The sequence below is a fragment of the Notolabrus celidotus genome, chromosome 18, assembly GCF_009762535.1.
Source record: "Notolabrus celidotus isolate fNotCel1 chromosome 18, fNotCel1.pri, whole genome shotgun sequence".
Lineage (NCBI taxonomy): Eukaryota > Metazoa > Chordata > Actinopteri > Labriformes > Labridae > Notolabrus > Notolabrus celidotus.
In genome coordinates this window covers 24,552,936-24,577,901 of record NC_048289.1, presented here as the reverse complement: position 1 = coordinate 24,577,901, position 24,966 = coordinate 24,552,936, and the positions used below count along the sequence as shown (strand labels likewise).

At 39.5% G+C, this 24,966-nt stretch overlaps 2 protein-coding genes across 3 annotated transcripts; both read left to right on the top strand.

The window, feature by feature from the left end:
• The first annotated feature begins 211 nt into the window (after window positions 1-211).
• LOC117829870 (guanine nucleotide-binding protein subunit alpha-13-like) lies at window positions 212-15,628 on the top strand. The gene is made up of 5 exons (XM_034707593.1): window positions 212-973; window positions 3,433-3,659; window positions 6,842-6,892; window positions 9,969-10,169; window positions 13,238-15,628. Exons 1-5 carry the CDS (start codon window positions 691-693, stop codon window positions 13,607-13,609), a joined length of 1,134 nt encoding a protein of 377 aa, XP_034563484.1. The 5' UTR covers window positions 212-690; the 3' UTR covers window positions 13,610-15,628.
• Window positions 15,629-17,830: 2,202 nt separating this feature from the next.
• si:dkey-21c1.4 (uncharacterized protein C17orf80 homolog) lies at window positions 17,831-23,262 on the top strand. Of its 2 annotated transcripts, none has more exons than XM_034708165.1 (6): window positions 17,831-18,038; window positions 18,212-18,232; window positions 20,656-22,059; window positions 22,451-22,549; window positions 22,974-23,090; window positions 23,193-23,262. In XM_034708165.1, the coding sequence occupies exons 2-6, from the start codon at window positions 18,223-18,225 to the stop codon at window positions 23,219-23,221; spliced, it is 1,659 nt and encodes a 552-aa protein (XP_034564056.1). In that variant the 5' UTR covers window positions 17,831-18,038; window positions 18,212-18,222; the 3' UTR covers window positions 23,222-23,262. The 2 variants fall into 2 exon arrangements, with proteins under 2 accessions (XP_034564056.1, XP_034564055.1); XM_034708164.1 differs by having other exon boundaries at window positions 17,831-18,042.
• The last annotated feature ends 1,704 nt before the right edge of the window (window positions 23,263-24,966 follow it).

Below are 24,966 nucleotides of genomic sequence, written 5' to 3'. Positions count from 1 at the left end.
TTTAAAAGCCTTTTTTTAAATGAAATTGTAATAGATATTCTATAACCTCTTAATAACAGCAACTAAAAGACTCATAAAAGGTTCGTAACACATAAAATATATGCTGTGCCATCTGGAATTTAAACTGCATTGATGATTTATAAGGCAGGCAAACAGTAATTCTCATATTTCCAATAACCTATGAAGGCACCATAATGAACCAATCAGAAAGCAGCTTTTCTACACAGGCAAAACTAGTTACGCAATTTACTAGCTAAACCAGCGGAGGGCGACAAAGTATCACTAGTCAGGTTTAATTTCCTGATTTATTTTCTTTAAACTCTAGTATTTAAGAGTAATTTGTCAGTTCAAAACAATTTGGCATCAACAGTCGGTTTTTATAACCCTGTTTTAGCTTTGTTATGTTATAATTGAGCCGTTGGAACCGTTAAGTGAGTCATACCCTCACTGTTTTATCCTTATGTGTGTGTAATTATGTCTGTATGTGGTTAAGACAAACGTAGTTTAAGGCATAAATGTTATTTTGTGGTTTTGTAAGTGAAAAAAAAGAAAGAAACAGTCAGAATAATCTCTAAAGATTGATGGTAAACAGTCATCAGAGCTACTTCCTGAGTTTAGGGAAGGGGCTTGGTCGCGAGCCTGCGCCTCGCGAACGCGCATAAAATTAGCATCGATGAAGTTTGTGCGAACATGGCGGATTTCCTGCCGACCAGGTCCGCGTTAAAAGTTTTTCTACCCGTCTGCCTGCTCAATAGCGGCGAAGTTGACCAGCTCCGAAAGTCCAAGGAGATCGACAGATGTCTCTCCCGGGAGAAAACGTACGTGAAGCGGCTGGTGAAGATCCTGCTGCTCGGCGCTGGCGAGAGCGGCAAGTCGACTTTCCTCAAACAAATGCGGATCATCCACGGCCAGGACTTCGACCAGCGAGACCGAGAGGACTTCACAGGCACTATTTACAGCAATGTTATCAAAGGTAACCTCGCTGTTAACTCCGGGTACTGTAGGAGATAAGATAGGGTGTTTTTCTTGGACTTTAAGGCGTTTAAAATGGATGGGAAAGTTTCCACATCTGTGTAAGCAGGGCTGGGTGAGAGGACACATAAACACACGACATCTGCTGTCGGCACACCCATATCAACCGTGTTTCTGCTTAAACCTCTCTTTTAAGACTTCTTTAACTGTCTAACCAACACATTTAATATTTTCAAAGTGTATCACAACCAATGGAAACGAGCCAGCAGTTTGAAATAGCCAAAGGCAGGTTTTGTTGCTCAATAACTAAGCCATGGATGTAAGCAAGCTAATGGAGGGTGAACCCACCAGTGTAGTGTGCTGTAAGGTGTTCCTGTTTGACCACTCTTTGTATGTTTTGGGAGTACTACACTAAATAGCAGGCATTTCTCACAATACTGAAGCATTTGACATGAACAAAACCACTTAAAGAACCTCAGCTGTCATAATAAAAGTATAAAATGACATATGAATGGAGTTCAGACCTCCTCTAATGTCTTTATTGTAAGGTAAATTCAGTTAAATTCAATAACTTCATTTATTATTCCTTAGGGGGGATTGGTCTGGAGTAGCTAACATAGGACATAAAAAAACACAGTAATACACAGACGAAAATGTATTACTTATAAGTACTAAAATATGAAATAAAATATGGACTGCTGAAAAAATAGACTGAAAAGGATCAGTCTAATAGCTGGATCAGGATTAGTGTATCAACAGAGACAATAAAGCATTAATTAAGTAGCACTTTAAACATGTATTGATTCAGCTCTCTTAAACACACACATGCTGCCTCTCACTATTGTATATAGAAGCCCTAAGCGGACGTACATTTTATTCTAGAGGTGTGAAAAAATATCAACACAGCAATATATCGGAATACTTTGACCTCCAATATAATATCGATATTTCAACTCTGAATATAATTTTTTTGTAAAAATAAAAATTCATATTTTAGCCGAGTTGGAACTAAAATACGACTTCAGTATTTCAAAAACAATAAAGTGGAAAAGTTGTTCTCAATCAAATATATATCTTTTTTTTTAAAGTTATATTTTGGGGCTTTTTTGCCTTTATTCCATAGGACAGCTGAGGAGAGACAGGAAACATGGGGAATAGAGAGTGGAGGAAGACATGTAGGAAATGGTTGACCGGTCGGGAATCGAACCGGCAACCCCTGCGACGAGGACCGTAGCCTCATTTGATTGAGGGGCGCTTAGACGGCTAGGCCACCAGCGCCCCTCAATCAAATAGTTTTGACTTAATTTTTCCTTTCAATTTTGAGTAATATTGCGTGATGTACATATACACCATCTCTATTTTTTCTCAGTTAACTGTGTAGAATATCAAGATATATCACAATATTGTGATATCGTGATATATCATGATACTATCGTATCGTGATGCGTATCGTAAGGTGAGGTTCTTGCCAAAACTCACCCCTACATTTTTGTGTGATAACCACATATTTCTTCTTATTTTCTCAATATTTCAACTTTTTTTTTAGTCAATTCAATTCAATTTTGCTTTATTGGCATGAACAAAGACATGTTATTGCCAAAGTGCATAACATTCATACACATACATTCCATATATATTCATTACATATTACATATATATTAATTAAATATTATATATATTACATATTCTATATGCATTAAAAGATAGTCATTATCTAAAAATAATGTTTTTTTTCTGTAATACCAATTTAATTTAATTTAATAATAAAATAATAACACATTTTATTTATACAGCGCTTCTCACACTGTGAAAAATAACACATTGAGCTCATTTTCTGCATTTTGACCAATGTTTTCATCATCTGGAGATATTAAAGCTGCTTTTACGGTTTCAATTGATTAATTTATGTCATCTTCAGGTGACAGAACTTTGTTTCTCTCAATCACTGGATCATTTAACAACAATCTGACAAACAAAACAATAGGCAGGTCACCACGATGGGCCAGACCATGATATATTATGCTGAAATTAAGTCAGTATCTTCAGAAAACGACACAAGCTAACTCGTTATCATGGGGAAAATGGAGAACAAAATGTGTATGGATGCATGTCCACTTAGGGCTTCCATACTTTTATGTGATGATAGTTTAAAATGTTGTCTTTTGGTTACAAAAAAAAGCAAGTTAGTGTTGCATTAATGTCTATTTTTTTCTGAGGATTTCATAACACACATAGAGTCTTTAATATTTTAATCTTATTCTTTATTCACCATCAGTTCATACACGGGGGAAAGACCCTTCAATGCTAGAACAAACCGGCTCCTATGACACCTCTGTTTCATTATTACTGGTTGAAAAGCAGTTTGCGTGCCCTTCTCTAGTTTCTCTTCCACTCTGGGTGTCGTCATCACATTTTGTCGTGTTCTCTAACTCTTGATTTTTTTCCTCACTTTCTCTTCAGGTGTACGAGTGTTGGTGGACGCCCGGGAGAAGCTGCACATCCCCTGGGGTGACCCGGACAACCAGCAGCACGGGGACAGCCTGATGGCGTTCGACACGCGATCGGCAAAGATGGCGAGCGGGCACCTGGAGACGCCGGTGTTCTTGCAGTATTTGCCCGCCATCAAAGCTCTGTGGGAAGACATGGGGATACAGAATGCATACGATCGCCGCAGGGAGTTCCAGCTGGTAGGTCGACGAACACAAACAATGCTGAGATGAAACTTTACTGATTGTGCAGTTTTTTTTTTGTTTGAGCACAATTCTTACCCAGAACACAAAATCAAATATGTTCAGGGGATTTCTGATTGTACTTCTCTCAAAGCTTCAGAGTCACAAGCGAGGGAAACTACATTGAAAATAGAAAGTGAAACTTCTGAATTCTTCCTCTCTTTCCTATCCCCCTGTATATCTTGCTTGCTCTCTCTTCTCTTTCTCTCTCTCTCTCTCTCTCTCTCTCTCTCTCTCTCTCTCTCTCTCTCTCTCTCTCTCTCTCTCTCTCTCTCTCTCTCTCTCTCTCTCTCTCTCTCTCTCTCTCTCTCTCTCTCGAGTGGTCAGACATGTGATTGAGTCAGCTTCCTGTTTATACCTCTCCCACTCCTTATGTCTTGGCTGTCAGCACGCGCGCTTTAACACACTGACGTTTCCCCTAGATCAACAGCTGTGGTGTTCACAGTTTCTCATGTCTCATATCAGGACTTCTCTGTGCTCTTATTTTGATAGGTAACACTTTCACAACCTGCTGAGATTTGAAGAATCATTGCTTCTGCCTTTTTTAAACATCCTTTCTTGCAAGCTGTCAGGTCATGTGATGAACCTTCTCTGTTGTTCTGCAGTTCAGGGGCCCTGCTGAGTAGAAGAGTTACACTTCTGCAAGTTTCTTTCAGTTATGACAGAAAAAGCAGAAAGTTTTTTCCTGAGTTGCATAAGGCCAAAGGGTTCTCAATGGCGTTTTGTTAGCCTCTCACACTCGCTGGTGTGAGCAGGTTATGCAGACAGAGAAGGAGAATAAAGGGTGATCAGAGCTGGAATGTTGATCTGTAGTTAAACAGCTTTATGCTTACAAACAGAGCCCTGGCTCTCCCGTTTGCTGCACAAACACTCACACCTCAAGTTACACAAGTACAGGGACATACACACAGCACATAGGACTACAAGTTACTTTATATCCACGTCGTTTTGTATGAAAACATCTTAACCGAATGTTTAGTGTATCAAAGCTAGCATGACACCTGTAGATATTGAAATTAATGTGAGATAAAATGAGAATTAATTAATAAACCAAATTATTTGAGGAAAAATATCAGCATTTTAAAAGAAAGAGATCAGAAGTTCATTATAATACAGTTATAAATCAACTTTTTTTTAAAATAAAAATGTCTATTATCTGAAAGTCTGCCTGTAAGGATGAGCCTGAGATCTAAAGGAGCCCTCTGGTTAAATGGATAGTTATATATATATAAACCTAAATACCATGTATGATCATCTATTGATCTTGATCGATGTGTAGTTACACCATCTCAGAGATCTTACAGGTAATATCAAAACACAGCAGTGTGATTATAAAGTAGTATAAAATATAATATAGCAGTGTGGCTATAAATATTTTTATTAATGCTGCAAAGATCGTCTTTTTTGAATTGGTGTGTATGTGGTTTCTGGTGTTTCTGCAGCCAGCCTCAAGCGGACGCTCGATGAACTGCAGTTTCTCACTTCTGCATTGGCTTCATATTTTGAGACCAGAGGTTGCAGCTTGACATAAACCAGATACCTAAAACACAGTCAGACATAAATAGATACAAGCTGAGGAGGTGGGATCTTTCAGGAGCTGTTTATTCATTTGTGTTCATGCCAGCAGGCACAGCCCTTTTGTAGTTTGAAGATCCTCGTCATGAATTTGCATCATGTGTCCTCAGGCTTATGATTCTTATTAATAACCCCTGCACAGATAAAACCACACAGAGACCTTTTTGGCTCCGTGTCATTCAAAGGTCACACAGTTAACACCTCACGTCTTATTCTTCAGCTTCTCCTTTTTTTTATCACAGTACAAACACATAATCTCACAATGATAAGCCAATTCACTGACAGGCTGCTGATGTAATGTTATGTTTCAGTTTTGCTTCTACAGCATTAACTGGAGGCGTCATCACGCCTGTGAATTCCCCTCTCTCTCTCTCTCTCTCTCTCTCTCTCACTCCCTCTCTCCCCCTCACTCTCCCTCTCTCTCTCTGCCTCTAGTTCTCACTCGATCTCTATCGCTCTCTCTCCCTCCCTCCCTCTCTCCCCCTCCCTCTCCCTCTCTCTTCTCTTTTTTGATCAGTCTGAATTCTCTCTCCTTTTAGAGTTTAACTCCTCTACTCGAGCGTAGTCTCATTAACAATAGGCTTCACAGACAGGTAGCTTTTCTGTGTCTGGCTGCAGTGAAGTGCCACGCCATTTTACCCCTCCCGTAGGTAATCTTAGCTGTACACACACTCCCCACATGCACACAAACACAAACACACACACACACACACACACACACACACAGGTTTTTCAGGTCAGGTTAGTTTTTTTTTTAAAAGATCAAAGGGTGAGTACAGGAGCCTGCAGTGGAGGGACGTGGTGCTGACATTCAAAACACAACAGAAAGAATCACTACTGTGGATAAGCTTTGAATTTTATAGCAAGGGCGTGGCTTTACTTGTCATTAATGCAAAGTACATGCAAACCATCCCTCCGTAAAGGTGCAGCGCGTCACGATAGATCCACAGATTTTATTCACAGCTCAATTCTTTTTCTTGGTTTTCGCAGTTTCTCAGGTTTTAGTCGAGTACAGGGGACACACACACACACACACACACACACACACACACACACACACACACACACACACACACACACACACACACACATAGATGTAGGAATGCTTCTCAGTCCTGGCAGCCTCATGTCCGGGCTTGCTCTGAAAGTTCATGAACAGTGACTGAAAGATGGAGAAAAAAAAACTCCCCCCACACAGACACACACACACACACACTCAGACGTAGCCACACTTCTGTATACATCAAAGACACACTTTGAAACATGTGTCTCCTGCAGTACCAAATAGTTTGCATCTTGCTTCAGCTGCTCCTACACACACACTAACACTCACACTCATACATACATACACACGGTTTTTGGAGTAGAAAACAAACAGATTAAGTTTGTTGGAGCTAAAGACAGATTTTGTCCCTGAGCAACTCAACAACAACAACAACAAGTGTTTTCTACTGAAGGGATTGGATGTATATGAATAAATGTGTGCTGCAGCAGATTGATGAAAAATGACTGGATGTTATAAATTGTGCAGAATTAACAGAAATTCCTCCTCTGTCCTGTCGCAGGGTGAGTCAGTGAAGTATTTCTTGGATAATCTGGATAAGCTCGGCGAGCCGGTAAGTTGTTTCTGCCTGCACTGATTGTTATAAACAGATGTGTACATGTTTTAAAGTTAAGGCCGCAACATGTCCAGACAATTAAAGCTTAACCGACGAGAAAGCCCGATCATTAGCTGAACGGTTTCCTGAAGTTTTGGTGAAATGATCTCCCGCTTTGTGCCGAGAACGGCGGATGCCGCCGTCTGGTCGGTCGGTGTAATCTGACGAGTAACCAGAATAATGTCAAATGAAACTCCTTCATACAAACAAGCATGCAGCCCAAAGTGCTTCACAAAGGAACAGAGAGACAGAAAATAGCAACAAATAAAAGACGTGATCATATATGAAATAATTAAAAATAAAATAAAATCAATACAGTAAAATCAATAAAATAAGTAAGAATAGAAGGCAAAATTAAATAAATAAATAAATAAATAATAAAAGAATAGATCAATAAATAAATAAATAAATAGATAGATAAGGTTTATAAATGTTGTTAAAATAATGATTTTAATAATTCAGTCGAGGGCTAAAAATAAATTACTCCAAATTAAAAGCCAGATTTAAAAGAAAAGTCTGAAGTTTACTTTTTAAAAACACTCAGAGCTCCCCATTCTGACGTCCAGAGGCAGAGATACAAGCATGCAGCCCAAAGTGCTTCACAACAGAACAGAGAGACAGAAAATAGCAACAAATAAAAGATGTGATCATAAATGAAATAATTAAAAATAAAATAAAATAAATATAATAAGTAAGAATAGAAGGAACAATTAAATAATAAAAAATGATAAAATAGTAGAATAAATAAATACATGAATAGATAAGGTAAATAAATGTTGTTAAAATAATGATTATAATAATTCAGTCCAGGGCTAAAAATAAATTACTCCAAATTAAAAGCCAGATTTAAAGGAAATGTCTGAAGTTTACTTTTTAAAAACACTCAGAGGGCTCGCCGTCTTAATGTCGAAGGCAGAGTTCCACAGTTTAAGGGTGAAAAACAGAGAGCTCTCTAGCCAGTGCTTGTGTGAGACACACGAGGAACATTTAAAAGGGAAGCATTGGAGGGCCTCAGTGATCATGGTGGAACATTGAATGACAGGAGATCTGGGATGTATGGAGGAGTGAGGCTGTTAAAAGCTTTAAAAACAAGTAGAAGACTTTAAAATAAATTCTAAAAGAAACAGGTTAAAAAATAGTGATCTAAAGGTCTTTAAAGTCTTTAAAGCATCAAATGTAATTATTTTAAAAGTCTTTCATGTTTTATAAGTGAAGTTCATAGTGTTTGTTTAGAAGCTTCAGTATCTGATATCAGGATGTGGGGAATCATGCGCCTGTCAATTAAAAGTGAGTGAGTCAGCACAAACATTTGGATGTAAATGTTACAAGAGGACGAGAGGACTAAAGACTGATACCATACCATGTGATACAATAACCGTACATAAAAATACAATATGATAGCAGATGCATGGCTCACAAAAACAACCATATCTTGACACAGAGGTTCTGTGATAACAAATGAGTCATGATAAGATGCCTGACAGAGGAAATCAGACTTGCGGACTTGCAGAGTCAGTCCCTAATTTTATCTCACTACTCAAGACACACCTTATAATAAAGCGTTTATGTTTTTATTCTCATTTTTAATGTTTACCTTTCTACTTTTATTCCCCCTCTACTTTTATTGTATTTTATCTACTTTTTAATGTTTTTTGAAGCACTTCGTGGCTTGCATTGAAAAGCGCTTTACAAATAAAAGTGTAATTATAAAAGGGGCGCCGTTGGCCTAGCCCAATATAAAGAGGCTATAGCCCTCGTCGCAGAGGTCGCAGGCTCACTTCCAGCCTCAACCATTTACTGCATGTCCACCCCCACTCTCTGCCCCCTGCATTTCCTGTCTCTCTTCAGCTGTCTTATCCATTAAAGGTGAAAATGCCCAAAAATATAACTTATAAAAAATACAAAATAACTAAATAAATGTCTGATAATAATTGGAAAAGGCCTCTGAAAGTGAAATGGAGTTTATTTATAAAGCACCATTCATACAAAGAGCAGTTCAAAGTGCTTTACAGAGTTAAAAACCAAACAAAAACAGAACAGTAACAATCAACAAAAACATTCAGCAGACACTACAAACCTATTATAAGCATAAAAAAATGTTATGTGGCCAATTATGTTTGATCTACTCCCTCCCTACCACTCTCTGTACTTATATAACTTAACATACATAGTAAATAGTGTTGGGTCTTATTGTTTATTTAAATTGGGGGGGGGGGGGGGGGGGGGGGGTCTTACACTTTCAATTAAGCAGAATGAGACAGCGGGCGATCAGAGATGCAAAATCTCTGTACAGCTGAGACACCTTTCCACCTCCCTCCACCACTCCAAAGATCATAGTCAGAGACTTTTTTTAACCCGGACATACAAATAAAACACACAGACCTGCAAAGATACAAAACATTTATTATACCGCAACTCTTTAAATTCTCATATTCTCAGGAGACAGATTCTCAATATTGAACAGTTTCAGGATCAGTTTAATTTTCCTTTAAATTAAATAAAATCAATCTTTTGAACTAGGTTTATAATTTTTGAAGAACCCCTCAATGGAAATATTAGATTGCATGTTCAGACAGAAAAAGTAACTTTGCTAGTTTTATAGAGATACACAAATCTATTAATGTACTCTCAATCATAGTTAGGACTCTGAGGTTTCAATGTAACAAGATTTAAGCTGGTTACAAACTAAAACATGTTAAACCCTTACTCGTCAAGTTTTACACAAACTGAAAAATCATGTTTTAGTGTTTTTGTTTTGTGCTGGATAAATAAAACTCTGTGTTTGCTAATATTTGAAATAGTGTTTCAGTGCTTTGTCAAACTTACCTTTTAAACAAGATACTAAAAAGAAACTTGACCACCAAAAATCACAAAGTCCTCCAAAAAATGTGCTTCGATTCAATGAGCTGTTTCTCTAACTTGAATAAAAACAAGACGACATGTTGCTGGTATTCGTTTATTATTAACCTGTAAAATGTAATTTCTCTCCTCAGTACAGACATTGATTCTTTGTGTCTTTGTGTCCCTCCTCCAGAGTTATCTCCCCACTCAACAGGACATCCTGCTCGCCCGTAAACCCACGAAAGGCATCCACGAGTATGACTTTGAGATCAAGAACGTTCCGTTCAAGATGGTGGACGTGGGCGGGCAGCGGTCGGAGCGAAGGCGCTGGTTCGAGTGCTTTGACTCGGTCACCTCCATCCTCTTCCTCGTTTCCTCCTCTGAATACGACCAGGTGAGAAAACGACACCAATCATGGGGCTGAGGCATGTTGTTTCCTCAAACACAAACGCACATTTCTTGATGGCTTTCAGGGTGTCACAAAATTCAGTTAGCACTCATTCATGTGGTGACTTCTTGTTAACATGTTGCTGTTCTCTGTAGTGAGTGTGCATCTGAGGGCTTGTGGTGGTTTTTATCACAGCATGGGCCACAAATGAAGCTGTCCTTTAGTTTTTGGGCACTTTGGTATCATTTGAATAGAGAGATACTATTAAGAAAATCAAAGGTAAATGGCTGTTGTGCCATCAGTTTAATATCTCATCTTTGCAGCAGGGAAGTGAGGTTAAGGATTTGAAACATATATCCATTATATTTAGATTTTTTAAATAGTTTTTATCCAAGGCTTAACTCAAGAGATTTCAAAGTGAGGGCTGTAGATACCATTATTTTAAATTTAAGGGAGGGGAAAGGAGAAGAAGAAATGTGCTTGCACTTTTGACACTGCCAGTGTTAGAGTACAGTGACTATACAGTGACTCTGCAAACAGTCCACTCATATTACTCACATTTTAATCTGGCTGAGAATCAACAGTCATCCTTATCAGGAGAAACCAGCACAGATTGGCATGTAAACAATGCTTGTTCATACTGGTTGAGCTGAAGTCCCAACATAGCTAAGCTGCTAGATTAATCATAGTTATAATAATAACTTTATTTACAATGCACCTTCAAAACCAGAGTTCCAAGGGGTCTCGCAGACGGACATTCACACACAAAGACAAGACGACAGAGCGGTACATTCAGAGGTTCACAATGATAGCTAAGTGGTCCACAGTGGTCTACCTGCACAGCTCTGCTGGATTAGAGGGTTTACTTATTTCATTCACAACAGAGGCGCACAGGAACTGTTAGCTTGACTGATTTCTATTTTAGCTTGTTGCTCTGAAAATGAAAAACTCAAAGAATAATCAAAATATCAAACTCAAACTTTGACTGAACATAATCAAAGGGTCGCTGATGCACCGTGGGGATGTGATGTACTCAGGCAAAACATATCCAATGTCTATGCAAAATTTCAGCATCTCTTATGGTTTATTTCGATGGCAAGCAAGCAAACAATGAACAAAGAAAAATCATGGCTCTTGCCGCCTCTCTTGCGCTGGTAAAAAAAACCATAGGCCCACCCAGGTGTATGCTGGCCTTCTGCCACCTACCTACCTCAATAACGTCAGGTGCCCACAGTCCTTAATCACCAAACAAACAAACCAGACAAAAGAAATAATAAATATACAAAAAATCTAAATATACTAAACAAATATATCCCCCAAATCTAACTTGAAATAACTATAAAAAAAAGAAAAGTTTGGACAAATCAAACAACTAATACTACTTATTAATTCTAAACTAAATAAACAACTAAATACAAAAATAAACAAATAGCTCCTACAGTATAGTTAGATAGTTAGTTTTATTCATCACGTCATGCACCAGAAAGGTTCCCAGCCCGTATGGACTTACAAGACACGACAAAACAGACCAAGATAGGAGCAACAGCATAAGAAGGAAAAGAAAAAATAAAGAACAAAGACCAAAAGTAAGTAAAAAGCTCAGTTGTACACTTCAGACATTAGCATTTTTTTTTTCTTTTAACAACCATAATTAATCAAACAAAGTGAAAAAGAGATCAGGACAACTTTCTAACATTTTGTTGTACATATAGGGAATTTGGATAATTTTGAGCTTTTAGTTGCATCTTCTTAAATCACTTTTAAGACTTTGCGTTAAATGTCTTTCTGGTTGGTGTGAGGAAGAATCCTGGAGTTACCCCAACATCAGTTTACGTACTGTAAGCTGGTATGTATGGTTTCATGTGCAGTCGTCAAGCAGATAAAGATCTTATCAACCAAAAGGTCTGGTGGGAAAAATTAACAAATTAAAAAAACAAAATTGGTCCAGGTTTCCTTGAAATAAAAAAAGCACCTTTTATTCTGGGTCCATGCTTATATGCCAGCATACATTCACTACAGAGCAATGAAGTAGCTGATTTTTTTACCTTCACCTAAACACCACACGTCACATTAACTGATGGACACAGCGGCACAGAGAAAACAGAAGAAGAAAAACAGGAGAGGAAACAGCCAAATTTCAACTTCTGTCCATGAGAGACAGTAAAACATTGACTCCCATACTGGCAGGAGGAGGAGGAGGAGGAGGAGGAGGAGGAGGATTAACGATCACCGCTTAAAATGCTGGAGTGAATCCACACCACACAAACACGACATTGTTCAACAGTACAGTCTCTCACTAGTTGATCAGGATGGAGTTTGGAGGAAACACACTGAGTGACAAGAGGGATTGGGAGGACTCCATTAGTTGAATTCCTGGAATATTAACGACCCAAAAAAAAAGTCTCCCATAAACTTTGACCCTGACTAGATAACAAGAACTGGAAAAGAAGAAGAGGCATTCATAGTTGACAACAAGGCCCTGGCATTTGTATGATCTGCATGTCTTCATCCTCAATCTCAGTGATTTGGGATTAGATAGAAGGACTTGAGTGTTGGATAAGAAAGTTCACTATGCTTCACATAACCTGTCCAGCTTCAGGTGAATTCTATCAGAAAATCAAAACTAACTTGGAATAAAGAACACTCTCAAACAGGGAATTTAAACAGTACTGGTTATTATTTTATGTTGACAGCATTCCCTACAGGGACATTCTAAGGGAAGTGAATCTCTGATTTCAGTTTCTTCAATGCAAGCGTTTACAGGTTGAAGCACTTCTTTGTTACAGTGAACAGATCATCTTTTGTTTATGAACAAAACAGGATATTTAAGAAATTCATGTCAGTCTTTGCAAAGCATCGATCGAAGTGTACTCATTTATTTTTCACAGTTTCTGGCATTTGTAGATGAAAGAATCAGAGATTGATCACAGAGATTACACCTTTATGAAAATGTGCTGGGGTTGCATTCATCCTGTAACCATGTTAATGACTTATCTCATCTACTACAGTTATAACATTATTATGACAGTTCTAAGAGGAGTAACTGAAATGAATCCCTCTGTTGTGCTCACCAGGTGTTGATGGAGGACAGGCAGACAAACCGACTGCGCGAGTCCCTGAACATCTTCGAGACCATCGTCAACAACCGCGTCTTCGCCAACGTCTCCATCATCCTCTTCCTCAACAAGACGGACCTGCTGGAGGAGAAGGTGAAGAACGTTGCGCTCAAGGACTACTTTCCCGAATACTCCGGGCAGGAACACAACCTGTCTGACATCCAGGCGTTCATGGTGGAGTGTTTCCGGGCTAAGCGACGCGACGCCACCCAGAAGCCCCTGTACCACCACTTCACCACGGCCATCAACACGGAGAACATCCGGCTGGTGTTCCGCGACGTCAAGGACACCATCCTGCACGACAACCTCAAACAGCTCATGCTCCAATGACCCCTGTCCACCTGTGAATGTAGAGGACCTGAACGGGGACAAACCACCCTCTTTGCTCCTGACGAGGACGTGGGAGAGACCAGCCTCAGAGGAATCCGATAGACGTCAGCATTCTTCTCCAGCCGTTTTTATATTAGTTTTTAGTCTCCTCCTTGAAGAGTTGGCCTTCTTGTTAGTCCAGGGTTTGGTAAGGGGACGAGTCAGTAGGACAGACTGCCTGCAGTTATAAAGAAAGACGTGCAGGTGGTTTGGATGTTAAAAAAACATCTGATCTCTGCTGCTCTGTCCTGAGACTCTCTCCTCTGGCCCGAGCACTGAGACACACCAGGGCATTTCAACTCTCAAGGTGCCGGTGCTGGCAGCGATGCCAGAGCCTGGCTGTGGAAACCAGCAGAACATTTTACACAGGGGCAGACAGTTTCTAGACCAGATCTACAACAAATACAGGAATGCTGAAAACTTTGTTTTTGCATGTTAGCAAACAACAGAGGTAAAGAGTCAAAGTGACTTAAAGTTGCCAGTCTGTGTCTAAGCACTGAATTCATTTGATCCAAAAATCACTCCATTATTTCTGCTTTGTGAGCTTCGTCGTTTTAAAGCCCCTGTACGTTATAGAAGGGTTTTTCAATTTGTTGATTATCCAGAGACTGCACACGTTTTTTTGTTTTTCTTTCATATTGCACACAATTCCTGCCTCTCCCAATCAAAGTCATCTTTTTTTTTACTGGTTTCAGATCAGCAGTGTTTTTTTCTGGGACAAAGAACAGGTAACTGACGCCGATCCTGCTCACGATGTTTAAAGATTTGGTGCAGAGAGCGGCTCCAGCACTGGCACCTTGTTGGAAAGAAAAAAAAATAGCTAGGAATAGGGCACAACCACCAGACTGAACCCACAATGCCTTTCATTATGATGTCTTAAGGAGACCTAATCACTGTTTCTATCCTGCGTTTGTGCCTGTGTCAATCTTAGCTGCCTTTAACCATAATTAATATGCAAGTTGTCCTTTATTCTATGTTTGGTTGTTTATAGGAAATACTTACCTTTTGTTGGCACATTAGGCAGGTGTGCCCGCACGTGAACATGCAGTCCACTGTTTTCTCAGGGTTGAATCCAAACCAGCGTTAATGCTGATGTCATTGTTGGTGAAATAACTGAATAATCTGATTTTTATCTGGGTGGCAGAGCGGTGAGACTCAGTCAGGCCTTCGTACAGTTAGCTGGGTGGCGTTTGGTACTGTATCCTCCTGGCTTTGACCCCTGAACGTGGACCCAGAACCCCCCCCCTCTTTCCTATTATTTTTCATCTCTGATTAGATGCCTTGTAAAGGGACACACACATCCGTTTGCCGGAATGATGAATGTCTGTTTATAGATGTACAGAAATTTACTCTAGATTATCTGAAAATACTGTAACCAGCAATGATACGGTGACATGTAAACTGTCCTGTGAGAATATCTGTGTTGGCACTGAGATGTAACTCCAGGTGTCTCTAAAAATTAACTTGTTCTATTTAGGCGTTCCCTTTAAATAATAATGTTTGAATTTGTCAGAAAATGTTGATGAAAAAGCCACTGGAGTTAAATACTTTGTGTTTTCTGTTGGGGGGCCAATCTTTGTTAGAGGACAACTTCCAAGCACTGTTCAAATCTGTGTTTCTCAGCCAGATCACCCCGTGCTTTCTTGAAACCGTCACATCGACAGTCTGTAGTTTCTCTCCAGAAATAAAGCTCACGTGAGCTTCAGTTTGCTTCCAGCCCAGGCTTTGTACATACTGCAATCTGTTGCCATGTAAATAATATTCAGGTTTAACTCCATATATGTAAATGGTTGTAGAAACAACATTTTTTTTCCCCCAATCTGAATGTGTTTCAAATCAGTGCTTTTCCAATGAAGATGACTTTTTGATGTAGATGTATTTTGTGTAATTTTTTTCCCATCACCTTGTTGAAAATCATTCCTGTGCCAAGTCTCATGCCACTCTAACCCTATCAATAAAATACACTTTTCTAATGACAAAGGCTCCTCTTTCTTTATCAAACACATTCATACATTTATATAATCCTAACCCAAAAGAGATCAAATCAAACAGAATTTGTATTTCCACATGGTTTAGATATAAGTTGACTGAAATATTCAGGATAAAAAATGAATAGATAAAATCATAGACTGTAACCAGGGAGTTGTTCAGTAAATTCTTTAAAAATGTTGGCACTTCCTTTCCCCACCTCTTCCTCTACTACATTTATAACCAGTTTGTATTTAAATAGACCTTTCAGTTTCTTAATCCTATTTAATTACTTACTATGTTATTACTGTTAAAAATATATGTGTCTGTAAACAATAGCCATGTTAATAATTTCAAACCAGAGTTAACTGTACAGATGTTTTTTAGACTGTTTATACATAGCACCAGTCCACACTTTGGTTAGATGTTTTATCAAGAAGTTATTTTTCTATACAACTAATTAATGTGTCTTTGTGCTCCCTGATTCAATTTGTGGCCAAGTTGTATTCCACCTTGATTGTACATTTCTTAGTATGTTTTTTTTAATATATATCAACAGAGGAGATGGGGGAAGTCTGAAGGGGTGAAGAAAAAAAAAAGTGCTGCTTTTGTCTAAACAAAAAGACAACTTTGATTTCAGAATATACCTATTGTAATGAATAATTGTATGTAAATTGAAATGTGTAGAACGGGGGTTCCCAAACTTCTCAGCCCACAACCCCCAAAATATAGGTGCCAAAGACTTGCGACCCCCCCAGTCCCTCACAGTGATTTAATGTGGCTTCATTTAACTGGTCTGCAGAAAATTAACCCACCTATATGAGCATGTGGCTGTGTTTCCTGTGCCGTTATGAATTAACCTGCTGCGACTGATGCTCTTGATAATTAACTTCACTAAACCTAAAGTTAGGAGTCATCTGGCAAAAAGAAAGGCAGAAAAATCATTACATTTTCTATTTTCAAGGTTTTATTTCAAGTTTAGCTACTATTTTTGTGAATATGTTTTGCTATGATGGGTAAAACGTACTATTTCAAGATAACTTAAAAAAAAAAAAACATTCTGGGAGACATCTCACGACCCCCATTCTTCTTCAAAGAAAATACAAATACAAATATATGTCTTTATGTTGTGGTTCATGTACACACTTTGGGAACCTCTGGTGTAGAAGATGATCATTACGAAATATAACTTAATGACCCTTGACAGTTTTTTTTGTTATGTAGATATGTGTCTGATGTATAAATTGATTCATGATCAGGCCCCACCACCACTTAAACATTGTGTGTTACTCTGCAGGAACAATCTTAGGGATACCAGGGCACCAGCAAGAGGAGACTGTTCAGCTAAACGTAGGAAGACTGCATTTGGACAGTCTGCATTTTCAGTCAGAGCAGCAGGAAAATGAAACTCAATTCCTACCCACATTAGAGACTGTACAAGCCTCAGTGTTTTTAAAAGTAAACTGAAATTATGGCTCAAGGAAAAACAATTATGTGATCATCTGAATGCATCAAATTAGAGACAATGAAATGTAATTTTAAATGTGTTGTTATTAGTGATGGACTGTGTTGAGTAGCCTATGTATAGTTTTAAATGCTTGTTTGTTTTTTTTATCATTTGTATTGTACATTTGTTTACATCTTCCTGCCCATGGACCACAGATGAAAATTAGCTCATAGCTAACTCTGGCTTGACAGTTTTTGTTTTGCATGGCCCCTGTCAAATAAACTAATAAATAAATAAAGTAAAATGTTTTTTTGCAACACTGCAAAATAAAAAAATAAAAAAATATATATATGTTAATTAATTTTATGTTAGGTGCCTTACAATATCTACGTTCTTCTTCAGAGAAAATACAAATATATGTCTTTGAGTTTCATATAGCTCATTTTGAGTTGCTTAATGCAATGTGGTCGAAAGCTTGATAACATGAGGATAGTGAGGTGTGACGCAAACTTGTGGTCCAGTATTCCCCTAGTAGTTCTGCCCAACATCCGTTTCCTCTGCACGAGTAAAGCGTTTGTCATTGATTCAGCCTATTAATCTACCAGAAAACACTATACATACAACTGTAACTGAATAAAACCTCTTACAAATCAAACTTTATCACATTTAATCAAACATTACTTAAATGAATGGCGGTGTTTTGGGTGTTCTGGCGAAACCGGAAGTAGTCATGGGTGAATCATCTCATAATTCGACGTCGGTAAAATGCGCCACACCCACTGAAGAGCTTACTTTAGTTCAACAGGCGTATGATTATTCCTTTACACGTTCCAGATAGCTCCTTTATCTTATTTTATAAACTTCTCCTTCACATATAACCGAAATGTTAAACAATACATCAACTAAAAGGTAATATAGAAAGTTTAGCTATTTACATTCAGGCTTCTACCGCGCTACCTAAAGGGGGCTTTCCGTGTAGGTACAGTAACAGTTGTTTGACAACGACCCTGAATGTGAAAACGTGACTTACTGAAAGTGTTTTAAAGTAACAACATGACATTTAATGCTGTGAAATAGATGATGTCACTCATTTAACTTCCCTGTATTGACTCTCGGGACATGATTCACCCTGATTGGCTGTTCTGCAGTCGCGTGCAACATGAGCTCTGGTAAGTGCAGCAGTGTTGTTTGATTCACAGAAACTAAGATACCACGTGACACAATGACAACCAATATAAGAAGTGTGCAGTTTTATTTATGTTGGCAAACTGAACTGATTAATGATTAAATACAGGAAACTGCTGGTTCCTTTTAAAAGCACCTTTCTTTAGTGACAAGGTCAGCTTGTTTGGGGTAAAGAACATCTACCTCATATAATAAAATACATGATGTACATGTTGTTTACATTACATATTAAGAGACATTAAGTCTGTTAATCAAACAGTGGTGTATACAGTAAGGTTAGAGCCATAGAGAGCAGTCTATTAACAAAATTAGTAAGCATTTTTGGTCAGTAATGAATGCTTCCAGTGATTCCAGGATCTGATATCACATGTTTGGATGCCTTTCTGTGCAATATATGATAATAATAATAATTCATTTTATTTATAGGTGCCTTTCTGGACACTCAAGGTCACCTTACAACTCAGCAATAATAAAAGCAACACTCAACAGTAAATAAATACATACATTAGGATAAAGATACAATACTAGAAAAATTAAAGGGGAGGGGAAGTCATTCCAGTCCCATAGAGACAGACTAGAGTGAGTATGCTTGGTGGAAAAGGTGAGTTATGAGGCGGGATTTGAAGGTGGTGGGAGAGGTGGAATTTTGTACGTCCAGGGGGAGAGAGTTCCAGAGGCAGGGGGGGGGGGCGAGCGGCTGAAGGCTCTCGACTCCATGGTGGTCAAGGGAGCAGGTGGGAGGGTGAGTTGGATGGAAGAGGAGGATAGGCTACAGGATTTCACTTCAAATGCCCTAAAAGGTGCTAAAGGTCAGGTGTTAAACTGCTGTTATCAGAACTAAAGGTCTTCAAGCTGTTAAAGGAACATTTCCTTTTTTGTTAAATTAATTTGTTCACTTTCTGCTGAGAAGTTAAACAAGATGATGAATACCATACATGAGAATCTGTCTTAAATCAAGGCTACTATGGTAGGGTGGGTATTTTTGTTTGGTGGAGGTCAATGAGGTACTGAGGGGCTAAGTTTGTTGATGGCCTTGGAAGTGAGGAACAGAATCTTTAATGGGAAGCCAGTGGAGTTGCTGCAGGACTGCAGGATGTGGCTGGTGGAGGGGGTTCTGGTGATGATGCGGGCAGCAGAGTTTTGAACCAGTTGAAGTTTATGAATGGATTTGTCAGGTAAACCAAAAAGAAGGGAGTTGCAGTAATCTAGGCGGGAGGAGACTAGGGTGTGAACTAGAATGGATGAACTGTTGGGGGAGAGAGATGGACGCAGGCGAGAGATTTTACGGAGATGGAAGTATGCTGACCGTGTGACATTAGTGATGTAGGACTTGAATGACAGTGTACTGTTGAGGATGATATATATCTCTAATAATAATATTTATAACCAAATTATGTTGATTTAGAGGCAATAGAAGCATTTTATGGGGAAATAATAATTGATTGATTAATTGCTAATGCAGGTTAATGTACACTGCCTCTTCATACATGTTGCCCAAATCTATGGTATAGAATAGCCTTTATTTGTCATTGTAAGGTGTACAATGAAAGTAGAGGTGCTGCTCCTGGAGGTGCATGTAATAAGTACAATAAAAACAAAGACAATATAAAATATAATACAAAAATAAGTGTCCAATATTTATAGTCAGGTAGGGAGGAGAGGTAACTGGTCAAATATTGCACATGAGATGAGATTATTGCACAGTTTCTAATATTGCACACGAATGGATTGTATGTCAGCTGGTTGTGGGCGTTTAGTGTTGTGATGGCTCTCGGGAAGAAACTGTCTCTGAGCCTGTTTGTCCGTGCTTTGTGCGACCTGTAGAGGGCAACAGGCTGAACTGGTGTTGACCAGGGTGGGATGAGTCTTTGATGATGGCTCTACTGTGATAGCAAGAGCTCACAATGTCCTCCAGGCAGGGCAGAGAGCAACTGGTGATCCTCTGGGCTGTGTTGATCACCCTCTGCAGATCTCTCCTGTCCGCTGCTGTGCATATGACACATTATGCTCTCCATGGTAGCCCAGTAGAAGGTAGAAGGCCTGTAGCAGCTTCTTCTCCAGGTTGTTTTTCCTGAGCACTCTCAGGAAGTGGAGTCGCAGCTGGGCCGTTGTGTTCAAAGACCAGGAGAGGTCATCATCTTAGATCTGCATACCCAGGAACTGAAGGAGTGGACCCTTTCCACTTTGTCTCCGTTGATGTAGAGGGAGGCTGGGTCTGCTCTGCTCCTCCTGAAGTCCAGGATCAGTTCTTTGGTTTTTGAGCTGTTCAATGTGAGGTTGTTAGCTAAACACCATGCTGACAGTCTCTCAACCTCATCTCTGTAAGCTGCCTACACATAAAGAGGCTAGTGTTGTATTGTCCTTTCTAACCATAGGAACACTGTTCTGTCTCTTTCTCCCCCTGCAGAGGTGTGTCCGTTCTGTGGGAAAACCTACAAACGACTGAAGAGTCACCTGCCACACTGCAAGGCAGCAGCAAGCTCCAAAACACCTCCATCCAAACACAATGTCGCAGCAAGTCAGGTGTCATCTTCCTCACAGCTGGCTGCGGACTTATCTGATCCAACATCAGAGGAAAAAAAGTCAACACAGACACCGGTAGCATCAAGACCACAGTCAAAGAAGAGTAAAAAAGTTCCTGTGGTGTCCATGAATGCATCACCTTCATCACAGACAGTGTCCCAAAGTTCTGTATTACCTTCATCATCAACGAAGAAGAAGAAACAGAAGCTGTCTGAACAAATCAAGACAGCAAACTTGGCCGCCTCTACCTCAGTTATCTCCCCATCACAGTCACAATCTCTGGATGTCTCTGAGCCCAAAAAGAAGAGTCTCCGTGCTTTAATAGAAGCTGCAAAATCCAAACAGGTCTCTGCTGCATCAGTGGAAGGGTCCAAATCTGCCTCAGAAGACCTTCCTATAGGCGCAAATACACCTGTGGCAGATCCTGTAAACTCCAGGACCAATATACACACAGAATGGAAAAATGATTTAGACAAAGACCAAATGAAGGACAACTCAAATCCTGACTTTTTATCCACAGACTCCAAACCCAAAGGTGGGAGGAAGACAAAGACACAAAAAGCTGCACAAACTGTTCCTCCAACCAAAGATACCTCTCTGGACGCAAACGTTAAAGAAACGACTGAAAGACTTCGTTTAAGAGACGACTTCTTTTTAGAAGATAAGGAGGAAGCTGCAGATTATTCTGAGAATAAGATGTTCTCAAATTCAGGAAGTGGTCACCAAACTAGGATTACGCTCCAGGATGTTAAAACCACATTGGCTCGAGCTAACAGCACCCGGCAGACGAACAGGCCGAGCATCCTGAGCCAGATTCAAACTGCTGACGATTTAAAAAGCAGAATCAGGAACCAAGAGAGCTGTTTGATTACAGATAAAACAATGTCAGAGCAGCTGCACGGCGCAAGTCCACAACAAACTGAGCTACAGTCAGTTAAAAGAAAAAGTCTCAAGTCTCAACAAGCAGCTTTAATCCCCTTGCAACAGAAGGGATCCCCTCAGTCTGGAATGACCTCACCCGAAGCTTTCGTCCTGCCTGGCTGTGTCTCCCAGCGGAACCAAGCCACACCCCCTCCTTATACAGTCAGTATTAATGAGAGTTTGAAGGTGGGTCCACATAAGACTCCTGGACTCCTCACCATATCACCGTCACTTGTCCAGTTTTCCAGCCCTCATCCTTTACGCTATACACCACAAACTCTGTCAGCGAGGGTGGAGACACTTAGAGCTGACGCTGGGTCACAGCTGGAGGTCTGGAGACAGAACACCGCTGATAACGGAGCAAAAGGTCAGTATGTCAAATTAAAAAGTAGCTCTGAAAAGATCCGTATACATGTAAGTGTGTTTTGAGAATGTCTTTCAACTGAACACCTATTCATCTTTGCTGAAATACTACAACCCCACTTTCTGAGAAGTCGTGACGCTGTGTAAAATATTGCTAAAATCAGATTTTTATGGTTTGCAAGAACATTAGAAAGATGTGCTCATTTTAAATTTGATGCTAGCAACAAATTTCCACAAAGTCAGGACAGGGACAACAAAACACTGACACAGTTGTGGAGTACTAAAACAAAAATACACCTGGAGAAACATTTCCTAACAAAGGAGACCCAGAACTATTGAGCGGCTGAGCATCATTCAGTGCATTGATTGTTTTATGTGTTTCCTTGGTCTGGCAGAGCGAAGTCTTGGACAGGTGAGACTGAGGGAGCTACCTGAGTGGCTTGCCTGCAGAACTCCAGGCCATCCAAGAGATGTGGTGGAGATGGTGCAAAGAGGTGAATACTGCTCATATCTTAAACTGATAAATAAGTACTTCCATTATTATATCATGATACGCCTGTAAAACTCACACATACACACGTTATATATCGATTATTCAGTCTGGAGTTTAAAAATGAGTACATTTCAATTCGTTTTTTGGTTGATGGCAATGCTAAAGCGAGCTCTTGAGAGGTCACTGCTCCCCACCGTGAAAAAAACTCCACACATAATCCTCAGTGAAATCAAAAGCACAATCACTGTAATCTAAATGTGTAATAAATGATATATATTGTCATAATCAGGGAGCTCTACGGGTGCTGGTAGATTAATTATAGGTGGCTCTACTTCCAATCTTTCTGCTATTCAAAGCCAAACCAATAAGCTGCTTCAAAAGTTTATATTCACCTCCCCCTGTGTATCATATGTTCTATGTTTCAGGCTGGCAGTGGTATTACAATAGGTATATCAATGTGAAGAAAGGTGGTGTAAGTGGAGTGGGCATGCTGTTAGCAGGATACTGTGTGCTCAGCTACATCTGGAGCTACCCTCACATCAGTAAGTGTGCAGATCTCTATCTCAGTGTTGCTTTATTGTATGTGGTTACAGAGATTTGGAGATAACTCGGCATGTTGATGGGTGTTGTTTTTTCTTTTCTAGAACGAGATCGATGGAGGAAGCACCATTGAGGCCGAGACAAGATGATTGTTCAAGAGAGACTCTGAATGTGGAAAAAGAAAAGGAGAAGCTGTGGCAGAAAGAGCTTTCTGGACCCTCAGGACAAAACCATGTCATACCAGTGAGAGCTTTTAAACAGGTTTGACGTGTGAGGGATTGTAACTGGTTTCCTGTCCAAAGGGTAGACATTTTTTGCAGTTTAAGAAGCGACACATTTAAAGCACAAGGAAGAAGTTTTGGAAAAGGCAACACTTGCTTTAGAGTTGGAAGACAGTACAAGTTTTGTGTCTGTTAAAGCTCCTGTAGGGAACTTTTGGTCCCCTCTGTGAACAAAGCATTTACTCTTTACTGACCATGTCCTGTACATGTGCAAGTCGTGTTTTTTACCCTGCTTTCTTTCAACAGTCAAACACATCACTCACAGTGAGTCATTGCTGTGAAAACTGCTGCTTCTTCAGCTGTAACGAGCTTTGGCGGTCACCTACCCGGACACATTGGTTAGCATTAAAAATGACCACAGGGATGACCTTCATAAGTCATATAAAACCATCAATATTAATTACAGTCTATTTCAGAACCAGAGAAAAAGTCCTCTCAGGAGCTTTAACTTAGCTTAGCTTAGCATAAAGACTGGAAGCAGGGTACACAGCTCACCTGGCTGTGTTAGACGATTATGTTTAAAGCATAGACTGTATAATTCATGGACGTAGTATCCGTGAAGCCAATCTTCGGCGGAAGCCATATTGGAAATGCCGAACACAACCAAACTGCTGTTGAGCTAATTTGAGGTAAAGAGGCGGGCTTTGAGCCTCCTCGCCAACAGCTACAGTGTTCCTGCCTGTCAGTCAAGTCAGTCATGTCCTTATTTGGGCAAAATTCGTAATCTTAATATCTTCTGAACTGTCGCGTTGGAAAAAAAAATCACCCCCTGTACAGTGTGTGCCGATAGAGAAATTAGTTATACAGACAAGCTGTTTTTTGAACCAGGCAGTAAACATGTTTATTTCTGCTGTAAATATCATCTTTTTTTGAATGGGTGTGTATGTGGTTTCCGGTGTTTCTGCAGCCAGCCTCAAGTGGATGCTCAATGAACTGCAGTTTAGAACACTTCCGCATGGGCTTCATATTTTAAGACCGGATGTTGCCGTCTGGTTTAAAGGGGTAAAAACTAAAGTGAAATACTGATCATTAGCTTTAGTACTTGGATCCTGCAACCACTAACTTGCTTGAGTCTCACTTGGTTGTTTGTCAGCTGCACAAATAACCAGGAACATTGAACATCCACATTAATAAGGTACTTAGCAGAATGGGACTGTGAAACTAAATCCGGCTATGGGTGTCTCTGAAAAGCACTAAATAGCATGCCAAGTGTTTCCTCCTTTCCAGTCTTTGTGTTAAGCTAAGCTAACCAGCTGTTGATGGGTGTAACCTTGATTTAAGACAGATTGTCATGTATGGGATTCATCATCTTGTTTAACTTCTCAGCAGAAAGTGAACAAATTAATTTAACAAAAACAGCTCAAAGAGTTCTGATAACAGCAGTTTAACACCTGACCTTTAGCACCTTTTAGGGCATTTGAAATGAAATCCTGTAGTCATTGAATGTGTTTTGAGTTTAATTTCTAATTATTTGTTTGCTTAACTTTGTTCATTTTATTTAGTTTGCTGTCTCATATTTAAGAAGGGATCATTTTAACCAGGGAACCTCTGAACATGACTTCTATCAGGATTATTTGGTCATCATCAGCATGCTCAG